General features: G+C 52.9%; 1 protein-coding gene across 1 annotated transcript in view; it reads left to right on the forward strand.

The window, feature by feature from the left end:
- The first annotated feature begins 7,003 nt into the window (after positions 1-7,003).
- The window catches only part of LIMD1 (LIM domain containing 1), a 60,206-nt gene continuing 47,869 nt past the window's right edge, over positions 7,004-19,340 (forward strand). The window contains exon 1 of the mRNA XM_081072203.1: positions 7,004-9,126. Within this exon, the coding sequence (XP_080928329.1) occupies positions 7,731-9,126 (1,396 nt within the window). The 5' untranslated portion in view covers positions 7,004-7,730. The remainder of the gene's footprint in view (positions 9,127-19,340) is intronic.

The raw sequence follows: 19,340 nt of genomic DNA on the forward strand, positions 1-19,340 counted from the left end.
GCAGCTGCATGTGAAATGATGTGAAAAGATTTGGAAGAGGATTGTGTAGTGCAAAAAGCAAGGGGCAGTGCAGTTTTACGTTCTGTGTTAAAGAAAAAAACAACACAAAAACGCACATGCCAACGTACTTTGGTAATATGATGGTGGTTGGCTCTGGAGGGCACTCTGGCAGTCTGGGGCTCAGAGGCAGGAGAGACATGTTTTTTCTTCTCTCTGCTGGTTTGCACCTTTTGAGTTTGAAGCTGTATACACGTAGAACTTTTTTCTTTTTTTTTTAAGAGTAAGCAGAGATTGGAGCTGATTCAGAAATCAGCACTCCAGTTCACTGTGTCCTGTTAAACATCTTTTGCTGCTCTCCGAGCAGATGGCCCTGGGAGGGGTTGGGCCAGGGCCAGCGGGCAGCCTCCCTCCCCTGTGGGTGTGTGGGGAGCCACGTGGGGCCCTGTGGCCAGGCACATGCCTCCAGCTGGGTCTTCTTGTGTGGCGGGAGGCCCGGGGTGTGGGGCTGCGACTGGTGAAGAGGGGGCCCCAGCTGCCTGGCAGAGGCTGCACACACAGTGTAAGCTCATGGTCCTAAAATCGACGTCTGGCCTGGGCAGCTCTGCAGGGCAGATATTGACACAAAGGCTCGTTATAAGCACCAGGAAAGGGCCTTCATCGCAGCTGCTTCTCTCCATTCACAGGGTCATTCACAGTGAAAGTCGGGGCCCAAGTTTCGGGAAACAGATTCAGAGGGGCCAGGGTTTCCTGGCCTGCTCTGGGCATCAGTGGGATGGAAAGAGCCCAAAGGAACCTGGGTTCTTCATTTTTTATCCATCTGCTCAGCTGAAATATAAAGATTCTTTTCAGAGCTCTCCCTGAAGTGACCCTCCAGCTTTGGGACACACACAGCATTGTGTGCAGGGACATTCCCTGTAGCCAGCAAAAGGGACAGAAAGGCCCTTTCAGTGAACTGCAAAATAAGCAGGGTTCTGTCCAAAGACAGGGCTCTCTGCTTCATGGGTCCCTGCTAATTCATAGGCTGTCTGGGCACTGTTTACTGCCTACGGTCTATTGGAGTAGGGTTTTTCAAATGCCCTTTATCCAAACAATTCTTTATACACATCTATATATATATATAAAACATATGTATACATGCAAACAGATATTCTTAAATATTCTTTATACATTCAAATCTACATGCACACACATATATTTATATATAGTCATACTCTTGACTAACAAGATATATGATGTAGATCAAATATTTGGTACAAGGTAAGCAACTAAGATCTAGAAAAGGTTTACAGTGACAAAGTTATAAGAGTATAATATAGCTTCCTTTCTTTGTTTCTCCAAATCTGGGTCGCCATTAAGTCCAATGAACTCTTTCCACCTATAGAAGGTAACACCTGTGCTCACTTTTCTGCTGTGATTCATTGATCCATTTACTAAGCATTTTGGGGGGCCCTTCCACATGCTCGGTACTAATCTAGGTTCCTGGGATATAGCAATGAACAATGTGGTCAACAAAACATGGCCTGAGGTTTGCGCTCTAGAGGTTCACTGTGGTGGCGGGTAGGGGCAAGGATGGAGAGAGGGGAGTCGAGAAGGACTTTCTGGGGAAGTGACCATTGAGTGCAGACCTGAGGGGTATAAGGCAGGCAGGCGTCACATGGATATCTGATATCTGGGGGAGCAGGTTCCAGGCAGGAGCTATGGCAACTCCCCACTCTAGTTACATTGCACTCTCTTGGCAAAAGCCAGCCCTGGTTAGACCCAACTCTCCACCTACAGTGCACCCACATCTGAGCAACTGAGCCTTGGCTGCAGAATAACACGCCACTGTGCTGATGGCTTCATTGAAACTCATGCCCAGAATCTCGGGGTGGTGGGTGGGACCAAGGGGGAGCCTTCGTGTTTCCATCACGCCATGCTTTCCAGGCCATTCACTCTCTCCCCTGGATGGCTGGTTCCCAACAGCAATCTTGCCTGGCCTCGCTCTCAGCTAACTCTCCTTCATGTTTCATTGAGAAAATTAATCAGAAGAGCTACCTGCCACTCCCAAGATTCCTACACCTGTGTACTTACCTCCTTCATTCTTGCCCAACTCCTTCCTCCCTATTCCCATGAATGAAATACGGGATGGCGCCCATTCCCAGTCTGCTACTCGACATGTCACTGTGAAAATTCTCCTCTTTCTCCTACATTAGCAATTCTCCTCCTTCCGACCCTCATCTCACTGGATCATTCTCATCAGTATAGAAATTTGTGGTACCTTTCTCCATATTTAAAAAAAAAATTAATTGGGGCCGGCCTGGTAGCTCAGGTGGTTGTAGTATTGCGCTCCTAACGCCGCGTAGGTCGCAGGTTGCAGGTCGCAGGTTCGATTCCCACAGGGGCCAGTGAGCTGCGCCCTCTGCAGCTAAGATTGTGAACAACAGCTCTCCCTAGAGCTGGGCTGCTGTGAGCATCCAGAGGTTGGCATGAGCTGCTGCAGGCTGCTGTGCTGCCATGGGCTATGGTGTGCTGGTGGCCAGCGTGAGCGGGCATGGGCTGCTGTGAGCAGCTGACCAATGACCGATGCCTCCGCCCTGGGGGAGCACAAGGCTCATAATACCAGCATGGGCCAGGGAGCTGTGTCCTACAACTAGAATGAGAAACAATGGCTTGAACTGGAGTGGGGGGAAGGCGGAAGAAAGGGGGAAGAAAAAAGGATCTAAAAACCCTTTCTTGATGGTACTTTTCTCTCTATTCCACTTTACCCAACAAAACTCCTGGGTGGGGTTGTTTAGGTGGCTGTCTCCAACATCTGTCCTTCCATTTGCTCTTCAAGTCTTTGCTCAGCTCTCACTGCCTCCGCGAGAACGTCCCTGACCATGGTTTTTAAAATTGCACCCCTCCTGATGTCCTCTTCCCTGCTTCCTTTTTCTCCATAGCTCTCATCGCGTTCTAATATGCTCTATGAGGCATGTATCTATTTTGTTCATGGTTCAACACCCCCTCCCCCAGAACGTAAGTCCAAAGAAGACAGGGGTGTCTCGTGTTCACTGCCATATCCCCAGCACCAGGAAAAGGACCCAGGGCATCCGAGGTGCCCAGTGACGTTTGCTCAGTAAGTGCATGAATGCATGGTGAGGGTAAGGCCCAGGAACCGCGAGGAAGTCAGTGTGGCTGAAGGGGAGTAAGCTGGGGGCAAAGAGGGAAATTAGGGTGTACAGGTGGCAAGAGGTCCGATCATGGAGGGTCAAGGGGAGGACCTGACACTAAGTGTGACTCGAGATGCTGCTGGAGGATGGAGGCTTTGGAGCTGGGGAGGGGTACGATCTGACAGATGTTACTGAGATTCTGGGCAGGGCAAGTTGAACATTCCACGTTTCGTTTCACAAACGAATCAAGTATTCTTTAAATAATGAAAAAAAAATTCCACATTTCATGAGTGTGTTCATGGGCAGAGAATTTTTACATCTGCCTGCTCATGAAAATAGACTTCAAGACTAAAGGAAAGCTGTGTGTTGATACTGACTTCTGTTACCTCAGCGGGGCCACGGAATGAGCATTGCCCTGGCATGGCTTCACTGGTAAAACAGAGCATAGGACAATTCTTACTCAACAGACAAAACAACATATTATTGGTAAGCCCTTAAACAAAATGATGCATGCTCTGCCTATTTACTGATAAATATCTAGCTGTTCAGTAGCTCATTTTATAAACAACTGGTGTGCACGTATTAACACATTTTTGGAGATATTAATCTACAGACGTTTCCAAGCACACAGAACAGTCCAAACCGGCCTATTTATATTAAATAACCACGCTGCCCTTCTAAATGCGGGGCACAGAATTTGAAAGCATCTCTGCCCTTAAGAATTAAATACAGCAGTAAAACATCCAGCGGCCCCCCTGGCCATTTCTAGCATTTCTAAGTACCCTTTCACAGCGGTATATTATGAGCTGTGATGCTCATGGGACTTCATCTTTATAAGCTGTTTTGTAAAAGTACGAGGAGCTCCACTGACTAGGAAGGGGCAAGCTGGTTTGGTCAGGAAATATGTGGATCGTGGGTTCAGGTGCATGTGTTTAGTTGGTGGAGATGGTGCAGCTACTCCTAGACCTACAGTGGGAGTGGGGCGTATTGTCCAGTTTCTGAGCACTCCAGGCAAACCAAGATAGGGGCAAAGGAGGGGGGCAGGAGAGAACCATGGAGTATGAGCCTAGGCAGCTGCCTGGCTAGGATGAAAAGAGAAGACTGATTTACAAAAGGCCCCAGCTCGTGTCTGTGGCTCCTGCTCGGGGTTCCCAGCTGCAAGCACTGAACACCCAGAGAACTGGCCCCGGGCTCATTAGACTTTGCACAGGGTCGACCTCTTGTTCCCAGTGCTTTGTCACCTCCATCCCCAATACTAAAGGGTTAGGCTAAGTGGGCCACAGACTTCCACTCTCATAGATGTGCTCACCTCCGTGTGCACCAGGATTCTGCCACAGTGCCCTGAGGAAACATGGGACTTGGGACTCTAGTGGCTCCCAAGTGTGGCCCCTGAGCCAGCAGCACCAGCACCTGGAAACCTGTTAGAAATGCACATTCTTGAACGCCCACCCCAGAGCCGCCGAATCAGAAACTCTGGAGGTAGGTAGGTCCAGCAACCAATGGTTTAAGATGTTCCCTAAGGAATTCTGATGTGTGTTCAAGTTTGGGAATCACTTATCTAGAGCAGCTCTAGGTGATGCTGATGCGGCTGGTTCCAAGACCATACTTCGAGAACCACTGCTCTGGAAATTTCATCAGCAAAGTATTCAATTTATGAGTAATCCTGTTATGAATTAACAAGTATTACTGAATACCTAAGGGCATAACAATGTTGAATAATGATTGCCTCTGAACAAGGGGATTGTGGGCAAGTTTTAAGAAGTTTATGTATCTCTGTATTCAAAGTTGTTATCATAAACATGTAGTATTATATACTTTTGTAGATTAAAAAATTAAAAGATATTCTAAAAGTAAAAATACCTCACTTTAATATACTTCTTCATAGCAGTGCTTCCCAAACTTTATTGTGCAAATAAACCACTCAGGAATCTTGTTAAAATGCAGATTCTGGTTCTATAGGTTGGGGTGGGGCTCGAGATTCTGCATTTTCAACAAGCTCCCTGGTGATTCCAGTCTATTGGCCCATGAATCACATTTTGGGTTTGCAGAATACAAAGCATTTTCTTGTATATTATTTGTTCCTTGTCACAACCCCAGCAGATAGAGTCACTAATTCATTTATTCAACCATTAGATATTACTATGTACCAGGTACTGGGCTTACAGATGTGGTCTAATGAGGTTGAAACCCAGCCAACCACCAAAAAAGCCTTATGTAAACTGATGCAGTAAATAATCAAAATAGTGATCAGAACTGATCAGGAAATTAGAGGGTGCTGAAAAAGAACAGGAATGACTACTCTGGGAAGGCCTTTCTAGGAGGTGATTTAGGCAGAGATGGGAAGGATGAGCCGGAGAAGTTCAAGGACAGGCTCTTGGCACACTCCAGGAAGCTCCTGCAGCTAGAGCGCTGGGAGGTAAGACCCCGAATCAGGTGAGGGGGAAGCCCGGCCTGCTAGGATGGGAGCCCTGTGGCAAGGCTCCGATTTCAACCTATCCGATGTAGCTTGGAGGGTGTGAATCAAAAATGGGTTCCTTAGAAAGTCACCTCACAGGGTGATCTGATCATAAATTCCTAACGGGGAAGGTCGAGGTGGGTGGTCAGGCCCCAGGCCTATAACTTTTTAGTAAAATTATATCTTTGCCTTAAGCAAGCCCTGCCCATTGTTTCTGTGCATCTAGTGTTAACACACAGTGAAATGCCTCTTTTCAGACCCTTCCTTCTCAAAAAGCATGACCACATAATCTTAATTATCCTGTAGTCCGGTGGCTGCTTTCTCCCACCCTCATGTAATAACCGTCCTTAGTTTCCTCCTTAATTCCAAATGCATAAAAGAAGGTGCAAACTGTCATTTCTGGGGAAGCATTTATCTCAAACTGTTGAAATCTTGATTCCTGGCATAGCTTCTGTTTGGCCCAAATAAACTTTTATAAAATTCTCTAAGGTTTCAACGTTCTTGAATTGACAAGGGTTTAAGAAGGGAAGTGACTGGTCTGATATTTGCCCTAGGATCACTCTGGTTGTCGTGCGGGAAATGAAACCTCTCCTGTCACCTCGGAGTTGGTGCTGGGAGCCGGGGGCCATTTGGGGAGGATCCCGAGTCAGCCGCGCCCTCCAAAGTCACACGGATCTAAATGGGGGTCAGGAATGCCTATATGATACGGAGCCATCAGGACACGCGTTTTAATCGCTGCGCTGAGGATCTCAGAGGCCCGCGCTCCCGGAACAACGGGATCTTTCAGAGGACTCGGGCGCCCATCCACGCTTTGCTGGTCACGACGGCATCCCGGACATTTCCTTTCTGTGCCTTAGTCTCCCTACCTGTCCAAGAGGACGTCGGGCCAGCCCTCGGGTGACACCCCGGGGCCTCCAACCGTGCACTTTGGGCAAGTTGGGCGGCGGGCAGCGCTGGGTCAGAGGCGGCGTCTAAGGCACACGCGGCGTTGGCTTCCCGCCCGGGAGACTCGGGCACGGTGGGACGAGGAGCGCGCGCCTGCGAGCCTCCCGCCAACTTGGAGCGGCACGTTCTCGGGTCCCCGCAGGCTGCCCGGGCCGCCGGCCAGTGGGCACAGCGCGGAGCTCGGGGCCCAGCGCTGCCAGCGACCGGGCGAGGCCGGGACTCGCAGGGGGCGGCGGTGGCAACGGGGACCCCCGCGCAGTCCCGGCGCTGGGACGCGGCCGAGCGCGCGGGACAGCCGCCCCGCCCCCCCCACGAGTCCCCAGCCTGGCCGGGGACGGCGGCCCCGCCAAGGTGCCGCGCGCAGCCCTGCCCCGGGCGCCGCCCTCCCGCCCCGGCCCCGCCCCCGGCCCCGCCCCCGGCCCCGCCCCGGCCCCGCCCCTCGCCGCCTCCCCCGCCTCCGCCTCCTCGCAGGCCCGGGAAGTGCTCGGCCGGCGACCGAGCGGCGGGGACGGCGGTCGGCGCGCTCACTTCCGCGTCCCGCCGCCCTTCGGCCGTGCGCGCCCCGCCACCGCCGCCATCGGACAATAGGCCGCCCGCCCCGGCGGCGGCGAACTCCCTGCCGCGTCCCGGCCGGCCCGTGCGCCGGGGACCGCGCTCCCTCCCGGCGCGGCCAGGATCCCAGCGCCGGGGCAGCCGCCGGGGCAGCAGCGGGGACCGAGCGCCCGGGACGTGCCTGCGACTCCGCGCCGCGCCGGGGCTCCGGCGGCCTCTGCACTTCCCGGCGGAGCCGGCGTCACCCCTGCTCCGCACGACGACAGCTGCCTTGTGGGTTTCCGAGTTTGGTTGCTGAAAGAGGATGTGATTTTTTGTTTCTTTTCTCTTCTCTTTTATGATTTGAAAAAGAGAAAAGAACCGCACAGCAAGCTGGGACAGCGAAGCGCCTCCATCTGCCCCCACGTGGACACCTCCAAGGGGAAAGGGAGTTGGAAGCCAACGTGGCCCAGCTGGCCCTGAGGCCTCAACGTCGGCCGGACTCTAAGGCCTGGGGTCATGACTCTCACGCTGGGCAGGTGCGAGGCTTTACTTGTCCTGGGCTGGACTTGAGCCGCCGTCCTTCTCCAGCATTACCCCCTCCTCCCGGCCAAACACACGCATCCACACTGCCCTGCGCCTTGGCCTACGCCCCCTCACCGGTCGGCGACATGGATAAGTACGACGACCTGGGCCTGGAGGCCAGTAAATTCATCGAGGACCTGAATATGTACGAGGCCTCCAAGGATGGACTCTTCCGAGTGGACAAGGGTGCGGGCAACAACCCGGAGTTTGAGGAAACACGCAGAGTGTTTGCCACCAAGATGGCCAAAATCCACCTCCAGCAGCAGCAACAGCTCCTGCAGGACGAGACGCTGCCCAGGGGGAGCCGAGGCCCGGTCAATGGTGGAGGCCGCCAAGGCACACAGGCCCACCGGGAGGGTGGTGCTGGCAGCAAGCTGACCATGGATGGTGCTGCCAAGCCCCCTCTGGCTGCCTCGACAATAGCTCCTGGGACAGCCACCGCCATCACTGCTGGGCAACCCTTGTTCCCACCCCAGGAGCAGAGGGCCAGACAGTATGTCCGTGGCGCAAGGCCTGGCAGCCAGAACTGTGGTTCCAAGGAAAACATGGCAGGTTCTGAGATGTCTACTTTACACCGGCTGGGCCCCTGCGAGGATCCTTCCTGCCTCACCCATGGAGACTATTATGACAACCTCCCCTTGGCAAGCCCGAAGTGGGGTGAAGAGCCAGGAGTGTCCTCCGGCATCAGGCTGGGTGTAGGGAGTGGGTGGCCTGGCCCCCCAGGAAGTGACCCACCACTGCCCAAACCTTCCAGGGACCATCACCTGTACCAGCCTCAGCTCTCCCTGAGTTCCAGCAAGTCATTCGAGAGTGGCCAGGATGGTGGTGGTTGTGGCCGCAGCAGTGAGAACCCAGCAGGTCTTTGGACCACTGCCTCTTCCCAGCGGGTGAGCCCTGGCCTTCCTTCCCCAGGCCTGGAGAACGGGGCCCACCTGGGGCCCGCTCAGCCCAGGACCCCCACTTTCTCAGCACCACTGGCCCTGAGCTGCTCCAGTCAAGGAGCTCTGCCAAGAACAAACTCGGGGGTGGGGAGTGAGGTTTCAGGCATAATACCCAAACCAAATGTGGACCCTCAACTCTGGTTCCAGGATGGCCCCAAACCTTACCTTTCTAGTTCTGGCCCATCATCCTTACCAACCAGCATGGACAGTTTGCAGCTGGGTGCGGCCCCTGGCCTGGGTCCCAAGCCTGGCTGTACTGACCCTGGCATTGGTCCCAAGCTCAGCCCCACCAGCCGTGTCCATCCAGTGATGTCCACCCTGCCTGAGTTATCTTGTAAAGAAGGTCCCCCTGGCTGGTCCCCTGATGGCAGCCTGGGGCCTGTGCTCCCAGAGAGCCCCAACACCCACAGAGTGAAGCTGCCCTGCCAGACCCTCATCCCAGGCCCTGAGGTTGGGCCCTCGGCTGCCGAATTGAAGTTAGAAGCCCTCACCCAACGTCTGGAGCGTGAGATGGACGCTCACCCGAAGGCCGATTACTTTGGTAAGTGAGAGGTTGGTGGCGTTGCCCACAGTAGGTGATGGAGTCCCCCACGGGGGATGCTGTAGCTCTCCTTGAGTGGCCTGCCCCTCTCTCCTGCCCTCCCCATTAAATTTGGCTTCCTTTTTCAGCTGTTTCTTGTGCTTCAGAAACTTGAAAGCATGTCTGGGCAGAAAGCAGATCTTGCAGCTGAGGGTTACCCATGTGCAAAGGGTGAAGCAGGGTGGGATTGCTCGTGACTGCTTTCAGAAAAGGGAAGTACTATGACTTTGGTTTTCAAGGGTTTGGGGAGTGCCGTAGAGCCCGTACGGTGACTGGCCTGTTCAGGACTTGAATGGCAGCAGCTTTCCCAGGTGCCAGTACCCCCGAGCGGTGGAGCATCCATAGTTGGCTGGGCCAGACAGGTCCAGCTATTTGGGGACCAGCGGTGGGACAGGGGCTCTGTGCGGCCATGCGCGCATGTCTGTCTGTCTGTCTACAGGTACTGTGTGCATTTGAGGCAGCTGTAACAGGAGATGGAAGACTGTTATAGAGCAGTGGTTCTCAAAGTGTAGTCGTCTCCTGGATCAGCCCCATCCCTTTGCCTGGGAACTGGTTAGAAATGCAAATTATAGGGCCCCACCCCAGACCTATTGCATCAGGAACTCTGGGGTGGTACCCTGCAATCAGCATTTGCAGAGCCAGCCAAGTGGTCCTGACGTGCCCGGGAAAATGGAGCTCTGGACTAGGTAGATGCCTGCTAACTCAGCCCCCATCCCGGGTTCCAGCCAGCAGCCAGGTGACCCCCTGTTCGGGGCTCACACTAGAATGCTCCTTGCTGGTTTTGCTTAAACTTGCAGATTGGGTTTTATGCTCTTTTTTCAAACCACAAACTCTTGGAGACTGCTGGCTTCAGCTTTTTCTCTTCGCGCAAGAGTTTGGAGGCAGTGGGAAAGCAGCTATATTCTTCTGTGGAGTAATGAGGGAGCCGTCTCATAGGAGAGCTAACTAGAAAGAGCCTATTTTTAGAAGAGTCTGAGGGTTGTTTTTTGTTTTGTTTTTCTCATTTTTGAACTCTGGATTCTTGGTGTCACAGTTTCTCCCTATGGGGCCTGAGAGCCCTGGGAAGCCCAGTCTCACTGGGATGATAGATTTGCCGAATGGAGGAGGGCAGGGCAAGGAAGGCCTGGGAGGGGAAGAGGCTGGCTGGCTGCTTTCAGTTCCATCCTCTCTGAATGGAGGATTCTGTCCCGAGGTGCCCAGAGGGGTAAGAGGCACCCTTGGTAGCTCTGTGTTCTTGCTTCTCCTGAGAGCTGCGTGATGACTGCTCTCACACCACCCTGGGCAGTCAGAGATGGGGTGACATTTGTTGGTTTATGTTTTGGAGCATATAAAACCGTTTTCCTGAGAATTGTCTCTTCTCCTTTGCAAATTCCCCCCTTTGAGAATAACGCTTAGCTGGACATACTGTGGGGTTTTTAATTTAAGCTTTCAATTTTTAACGTCAAGCTCATTAAACAATGGGACAGCAGTTTTATTTTCTCAGGGAGGCAAGTTTACATGGAGATCAGAGTGGGCATATGAGCTAACACCCTTCATTCATTCCGCACGTATTCATCGAGCACCTGTGCTGGGCCACGGGCCACGCTCTGTTCAAGGCCCCGGGGTACATAGTGAACAGGGCAGATGGAAACCTCTGCCTGCCCAGCAGACAATGCAGCAGAAGGAGGCAGGAGATGAAAAAAAGAAATAAGCCAGTTCCAGGGAGAGAAGGGGGCAGAGGAGGGGATGGTGACACGGGATGGGCTCCCATGGAGGGTTCCAGTTCTAAATCGGGGTGGTTAGGGAAGGCCCCATCGAGAAGGCAGCTTTTGAGCAGAGGCTTGAAGGAGGGGAGGGAGTGGACCATCCATCTCCCGGGGAAAGGCTGCTCTCAGCAGGGGCTCTGGGCAGGAGCAGAGGCCCTGGGGCTCTGGGCTGTGCCAGGCGCTGAGCTAGACACTTGACGTGTGGACTATTTAATTTACTCATCACAACAACCCAAGGAAGCAGTTTTGTCTTTATGCCCATTTCACGGAGGAGGAAACTGAAGCTCCAGAAAGTTTGATTACTTATCCAAGGTCTGGTGCTGGAGATAGCTGCGATTTGAGCCCCAGGGTTCAGCCACCATGCCCATGCTTCTCACGAAGCTGCCCCCACAAGCTCAGATTGAAAAACCTCATTCATTCGTTATCTGTGTTTCTGGCTTTTAATTGAGGTGAACTTCACATAACATAAAATGAACCATTTTAAGGTGAGCAGTTCCGTGGCATTTAGTACATTCACAGTGTTGCGCAAGCACCACCTCTGTTTCGTTCTAAAATATTTTCATCACCCCAAGAGGAAACCCCGTACCTGTAAAGCTGTCGCTCACATTTTATTTTTTTGACTATGCGTTATATTCACATGTAGAAAATTCAAAAGATGTCAAAGCACATACAGTGAAAACTTCGTCTCCTTCCCACCCCCATTTCTAGTCGGGGGTCCCGAGTATGATGAGTCTGTGTGGACATAGGAATATAATGTGCATCTCTATCGGTGGCCGCGGTGGCCTGCTGTGCAGCTGCTCTGTGCCACCGAACAGTGTGTCTTGGCAGTTGTTCTCCATCGGCATGCGTTGAGCTGGCTCAGTGTCACCGCTGTGTGGATGTGCCCCGGGTCACGTCAGCAGCCCTCATGGGGGACCTTTAGAAAGGGCTGTCTGCGAGGTGCGAGCGGAGCTGTAGGATAAATTCCCAGGGCTGCGATTACGGAGCTGGGGGTTTTGTGCCCTTCCCTGCTGCCCAGGTGCTCTCCTTGGAGCTTGTGCCAGAGACCCCACCGTGTAGCAGAGGGCCTGTCCCGCACCAAGCGTCCCTCAGCCCTAATGTGACCAGCTGTGTGGCAGTGGAGAGAGGCTCTCCTGTGAGCATCGGGCAGGGAGTTCTCGGCCCGAGCCCAGCCATGGGACCATGAATTAACCTTGTCCAGCCTCACCCCCTCCTCTGGAGTACGAGGAGGCCAGAGCGGCTAAGAGCTCCCCACACAGATGCCTGTTTCTTCCTTAGATCTGGTGTTATTTGAAAGTTGTCTATCCAACACTCTACATTTGTTAACAAATGATGACATTTTACTTCCAAATAGAAGAATATGTGCTGATATAGGGCTCTCACCAGAGAGAATCAGGGGAATATAACTGTTGCCTTCAGAATTGATGTAATTCTCACCAGAAGCAAAGCCAAGTAGATGTTTGGGTTGGTGACCTCGGCCCCTTCCTGGGCTGGACAAAGGTGCCCCTGTGAGTGTTTGACCCTGTGGGAAGAGCTCGTAAATCTTACCACCACCACTTTGGAGAACACTGAGGTCTGAAGACACCTTGGTTTCCAGTTACTGATCAACTCACCACTGAGGACTCTGGCACTTTCCGTGGCTGCCTCTGTGGGTGTGGTACCGTGTGGCCCTAGGGAGGCGTTTCCCCCTTCTGCCTTCTCCGGGTGTCCTCTGGCCTCTTTGTGTCTTTCTGTCCATGAGGAAAGAGGGAAGGATAAACTTGCTGCCGCTTGGAGAATGTTGTTGGGTTTCCCGTCTTCCCAGGCCTGGGTCTTGGAAGACTCATCCTGGTGCGTGTGGCTCGGCTTCTGTTTTCACACTGCTGTTTACCCCGCAGAGGAAGTGAAGAGGACATTGTGCCTTTTGTTTAATCTTTCCCGCCTTTTCCTCCACGGTGCCCATTTGTCTTCCGCACACTGGGCCTCTCCTTCCTTTCTAAGGAAAAAGGACACAAATAAACCACCTGTTGCAGGCTGGGTTTCCTAGGAAGCAGACTCTGAGACAGTTTTGTGTGCAGGGGGCTTCTTAGGAGGTGCTTCTTGAGACCCCTACCTGTGGAGGGAGGGAAGGAAGTGGGGGTGGGCAGAGGAGAGCTCCACCCGCAGTACAAGTGGTGTGCAAGCCTGGGCTGGCCCTGCTGGGAGCTGGGGAACTGGAAAAGCCCCTCAGAGTTGTCCCGAGTTGAGGCGGGATGGCCTTGCTTTCACATTGCCCATGGATAGGTCACCATTGTGGGCCACCTAGGGAAGGGGGTGGCCTAGAATGAGGTGGCTGTTTGCAGCTGGGCGGACAGGTGAGGGCCCCCTGCCGGCTGCACCGCCAGCAGTTGGGCCACAGGGCCTTTAGTGAAGGGACAGCTGGTGGCACATTGCAGTTTCCACCACGGCCCCCATTGTTGAGCTGATCAGACCCCATTACACTGGTATTCGAATCCCGGTGACTGTGTTGAGTGCCTGTGACGCACCAGGCTTTAGGAAAGTGCTTTCTGGTGTGGGGACAGAGCCAGGACTGCAGTTTCCAGGCTCTCGGCCTCACGTGGAATAGTGCTGGCTCGCGTGGTAAATGGCCATCAACTGTGATTGGATGGCCATCTGCTGTGGCTAGTTGGCCGTCAGCTGTAACCAGTGAGCCGTTGGCCACTAATACAACTGCCGTGGCTACGCTAGCAGATGATGGGGGCTAGCAGGAAGATGGTGGCTGAGCTGGCAAGTGTCGATTGCAGCCAGCAAGTGAGGTTGGTTGGCAGAGAGAAGTGGACGACAGGTTGTGGATCGTGTGGCTCCTGCTTCCTGTCTCCAACCCAGCCGCCAGCGAGACTACAGTGGTGTGACTCCCCTACCTATGGCTCCGTGGGTGTTCCTTTTTGGCCTCACCATGTACTCCGTTCTTATGTGGGGAGCAGGAGCTGAAACCCCGCACGACACCCTGCATGACACGGCACTGTGGTTATTTAACCTTTATAGCCAGACACCATTGTTCTCTGTTGGCATTGAGAAACGGAGTCTGGGACATGCTCAGGAACACACAGATGAAAGTGGTGGTGTTGGCACACCTGTTGGGGCACTGACGCTTGCACAGTAGGATTAGCTGGTCTCTCAGGTTCGAGTTGCATGCCCTCTGTCCCTCCTTATTTCACTCGCCACCCAGCTGCTGTGGGGGGTGTCGGTGGTCCCCTGCCCCTCCTGGACCTTTCCCCACCATGTTCAGGACTCTGGACCTGTAGCCCCTGCGCCTTCCTTCCGTGCTGGATGCGAGCCTGTGGGCTTAGTCACTGCTAACGGCACCCCGGAGAGAACCACACTGTGTCCTGGAGGGGAGAAGGCTCTGCCAGGCTCCGTCAGGCACCAGCAGGTGGAGGGAGAGGTTGGAAGTTGGTTCCGGGGTCTCCACCAGGTGAGGGAGACCTGGTGGCTTGTAGAGAGAGAGAGGCTGGTTTGTCTTCCATTTCCCTGTTTTAGAGGACAACCTGCTGTAGTATTTAAGCTTAGAAAACTGCAGCTGCGACCCGCCTTAGCCTGGGAGCCTGAAAACTGGTGTGACTCCTCCTGGGAACAACCCCGCCCTTGCCAGGGGCAGGGAGCCGGTCACACTTGACTATTCTAGCAATGCAGGAGGTTAAATAAGCAGTCCAACCCTAGGCAGGAACATGGAAAGGTCTTATCCACTCCTTCCCATCGGACAGTCTCTGAAACACTGAACTGCTCGTCTTCATGACCTTTTAAGCACTTTTTATCTCATTTTATTAGCAACGGATGCTTGAATATGGGGCTTAAATCCAGCCTTGAATGAAAAAGAGTATTTTTCACACATAAGGAAACGACGTGGGACAATCCTGTAATAGGGTGGCCCCTCCAGAATTTCTGGATGGGGACCTGTGTGCACCCCAGGGTCCCCTGATACCCCCCAAATATCAAGCATTTCAGTAAACCCACACCTTGTACTGAAGTAGAAGATGGCAGGAGATCATCAGCCATCTGGCTCTGTCTGAGCAGCCACCTTTCAGGTGTGATGACCTGGGAATTCACCTGCATTGTGCCCCGATTTGGACCTCCTGAATCCAGCCTTCTCCATTGCCACGGAGGTAAATTTCTCATCCTCCAGGTGATGTTTGTGAAGGCACCCAAGACGCCAGCTCTCTGCCTGTCTAGCCCTGTAGGTACACACCCTGAGGTATGGGAACACCTGGTCCTTTAGGAATTGGGTAGCTTGTGTGCATTTTTTCAGTAGACGGGTTATCTTGCCCTTAAAATCAGGAGGGCATATGCTTTTTAACTTTTTATGGATGTGCAAAATACACATGTTGTACACATTCACAAAGTGAACACACCCTGCAGCCGGTGCCCAGATCGAGACAACATGACAGCAACCAAGAAGCCCCTCACTATGTCCCTGCATAATTACTGCCACCTTTCAAGGGTAACCACTGTTGTAACTTCTAACTGCACACATGAGCTTTTGAGCTATCGTGTGATCTGAAGTAACTTCTAAAACGTTAAACACATTTAAAAACATGGCAGGTTTGGGGATGGGTGGTCAGCGTGCAGCTTGGGCTGCGACAGCAAGGAGTGGGTGACCTCCGTGTGGCCAGCTCCAGTGCTGTCCGCTGGGCTGTCCAGTTCACTCTGTAATGGGGGCTGCTCCCAGGTGGTCCGTGGTCAGGGCTGGGACACCATTTTGGTTCTCCGTGTTCTCTGAAGGGGTGGACTTTGTATCACACCCTCTAGCCCCATCCCTACCTGCGAGCTGTCGCCACAAGACTGCTTTTCAGAGATTCCCGCGGGGAGACGATGAGCAAGCCCCCACACCTTGTTCAGAGTGGTTCGTCTGCTCCCTGATGGATGCACGAGTCAGGGCCCTGTGTCCCCAGCACCGGGCTCAGTGCTGCAGGGGAGGACGCTAGAGGCTCAGGCTCAGGCCCCTGCACTCAGCAGTGACACCCCATTCCTCTTATCCCATCCTGCAGGCCCGCTCTCGCGCTGTGCCCCCGCTCACTCTGCTCACTAGCTTCCATCATACCAGCCTCATTCGTGGTCCCTGAGCTTGTGGGGTTCCTTCCCACCACTGGGTTCTTGCCCTTGTCTTTCCCTGGCCAACGTCCTTCTGGCCAGCACGGTACTGCCCGGCCCCGTACCCCTTCGGGCAGCAGGTTTCCAGTATAGCTGTGCTGTCTCCTGACACCAGGTTCCCACGGCAGCTGCTTTTCCCGTCAGGCTGTCTCTGAGGTCTTCCCTCGGGATGGTATGTTTCCGCTGTGTTCCTTTGGGACCAGGAAAGAATGTCTTAGCCATCCAGTCCTTCTGCTCTTTCCATTAATCTACAGCATGAAAGCAACTTTTTGACATGGCTGTTCTTGCCAGATTGTTGTTTTTTTTAAGTTCTGTTTCTTTATATCTGTTGATTTATGATGCCCACATAAGAGAAGGCACTGTGGAAGCAAGGCTTACATTTGGGAGCAAAGAAAGCAGGTGTTCACAGCCCCAGGTGTGACATTGGGCAAGCTGCTCTTTCTCTGTGCTGAGCTGGATTCTTCTCAGCTCAAACTTCTGTGGCTGTGGCTTGGGGTGCAACTGAGTGCCTTTATTTTAGCTGGTCAAGTGACAAGGAACTGGGCAGCAGCATTGTCAGCCATGGCGAGAGCCTGGAAAGGCAGGGAGCTGAATGGCTCAGCATCTCATCCTCCTTCCAGACCTGAATTGAAAAACAACTTTTTTTTTTAAGTTACAGTTCCATTTTAAATTGTAAGTGGTAATGGTTTGTGCTTTAGATATTCTGGAAAATACATACAATTAAGACAAGAACCATGAATCACTGACATACCTGCTACCCTTGGAACAATCAGTGTTAAGATTTTCTGCAGAAGGTCTCTAGTGCAAAGTCACGGCCGAGCCCATTGTGATGCAGGATGGGTCATGTGCTGTGGTTCTTCGCTCTTTGGCCAGATGTAGAAGCATTTTCTGAGCTGGATGCCAGTTTGCACTGTGTGTCTGATGAAAGTGAGACTAGAAAGGACTAAAGATCTACTTTAGGAAACAATCAAATATGGGGAGCCATTAAATTACAGTGCTCACCCACTTCAGAGGCCTCTTGGAACACTTTGTAGCTAAACTTGGGGTCCTCAGCGTGGGAGACAGTAGGGAACACTGGGCATGGGTCCCTTGATCGGTGACCTTGTTTTTGCTGGCATGTCCCAGGCCTTCTCCGTGGACTCCTGTGCGATCCTCAGTGGTGCTGGGTCTCAGGCTGGGTCATTGCATGCAGGACAATGGCCTGGGCACTGTCAGCCCTGCATAGTGGGGGCTCAGTGGATGTCTCCCGAGGGAATGGAGGGACTTCAGTCAGAGTGTGAAGGGGGAAAGAGAAGTTAGGTTGTTCGCTGGGGTTATGGCTCCGAGATGGTTTTGTGAAATTTGTTGAGGTCTTGTTCCATGCCAGGAACTTTTCAAATCATCTCACATGCATTAACTTGTTGAATCCTCCCAGCAACGCTATTTCATAATCCCCATTTTGTAGATGGGGAAACTGAGATAACGCAGAGGTTAAGTAACCCACCTAATACATTTATTAAGGAATTTTGCCGAGGGTGGCTGCTGAGTCTGAGAACTTGACCCCTGGCAGCCTCTCAGCTCCTGGGAGGGGTGGCTTCTGACAAAGGGAACTACAGAGGGCACTGTGGCCACGAGTATGTCTGCGCTGAAGCCTCCCTCTTTCTCTGGTGGAACAACGAAAAAAGCAGAGGGTGCCCCAGCTGGCTGGACGAGCTGGATCCCTCTCTTGCTGCCAGGATGGCACCCAGGTTCCTCTTCAGGCCAGGCGCCCTTCCCTCCAGGGCAGGGTGGAACCATGGAGGCTCAAAGGCACATACATGGCTGTGCAGTGGCCTTGACTGTCCACAGCCCCTCAGGCCCCTAACTTCTCACGTTCCTCTGAAGAGCGTGGGTTAGGGCAAGGGGGTTATGCTCTTGGGGTGCTCCTGTGACACCCCCAAGTGTTGTGGGCAAGGATAGGGGAGTGCTAGCCCCCACTTTTCTTGGGGGCAGCCAGGAAGCCTTGGTGTAAGGGTCAGTGTCAACCCCAGGCTGTATGCAGAGATGGTTGAAACCAAACATTGGATGAAACTATGCTTAGAGCCCATCTGGCAAACTGAACAGAAACCTTACCTAAAACAAAACAGGCCTCTGAAATTTCCAAGGCACGTCAACGGCAGGGTAGCACTTGCCAGCAAATATTTATATCTACTCCAGGTTTTGTTTTTCATTTGTCCCCTCCCAGGGAAACCAGCTGGACACAGAATCTCAGGAGCATGCTGGAAGGCTGGAGACTTTCTGCTTGAGTGTTCCAAAGGGAATACTTTAGAATCCATGGCCAGGTTTTATTTTTAAGTTTTGAGGTCCATGAGTTTAGACTTGGCCAAGTTCCTTCCTCATCCTCCTTGTTCTGTGACTCGTCTCTACGAGTCTTAGCAGAGTGAGGGCTGCTTACTCCCGGTTACTGGAACTCTGTTGGGAGCATATCAGGGGCCTCTATCTTCCTCCCCGTACACATATATTTGTAACCTATAGAAAGTTCTGGAAGCCTGCCATGATACTGTCTGTCATTCAAAAGAAGAGGACTTGAGTTTAACATGGGTCTTCCCTGCAGCTGCTCCCAAGAGGTGTAGAGACCCAGGTAATCTGAGGAGCAAATGGACAAGTTACCCCTCTTACAGTGCAGGCTCTGGGCTAGGCAGTATGTGACGGTCACTTCAGCATGACACGACAGGAGCAGGTGTGTCTTTTGCTGCCTGAAGCCCTTCTGACCACAGCAGCAGCTTCCCTGTTCTTCCTAGCCTCCCGTCAGCTGAGTTTATGGTTTCCTTTCAGCGGGTGGAACCAAGTTGTGGCCCTGTTTGGTCACATGATGGTCTGGGGCTCTCCCAGGGGAAGGGGTGGAGGTTTTGTATCTGTTGAAATGTCGCCTGTTCTGTCCCCCTCTCCCTGCCATAGTTCACATTGCTTCCTGATGATACAGTGGGTATTGGATTTAGAAAGAGATGGACTTCAGGCAGCTCAGCTGACAGCGGCCCTGGCTGGGCTCCAGGGGATTTGCTGCCAGAGCTATCTTTACCTTGAACGTGCTGACAGCTGAGAGAGCAAGTTGCAGGCCTGCCTGTGCCACTTTGGCTATGCCAGCTTGTCTCTGTTCTACCCTTCGTTTCCTCACCTTATGGAGAGTGGATGTCCTGAGCTCATCCTAATCCTGTCTCCTTTGCCAAGCTACGGGATTCAGGACTGCAGGCTGGGAGCAGGCTCCTGGCTCTGAGAGTGACCGAGTTTAGAGGCAGGACCAGCTTCAGACACCGTCTGTGGGGTACATGTGTGTTAGTTGAACTTGGACGAGTAGCCAGCAAGAGA

The sequence above is a fragment of the Rhinolophus hipposideros genome (assembly GCF_964194185.1).
Source record: "Rhinolophus hipposideros genome assembly, chromosome: 14".
NCBI lineage: Eukaryota > Metazoa > Chordata > Mammalia > Chiroptera > Rhinolophidae > Rhinolophus > Rhinolophus hipposideros.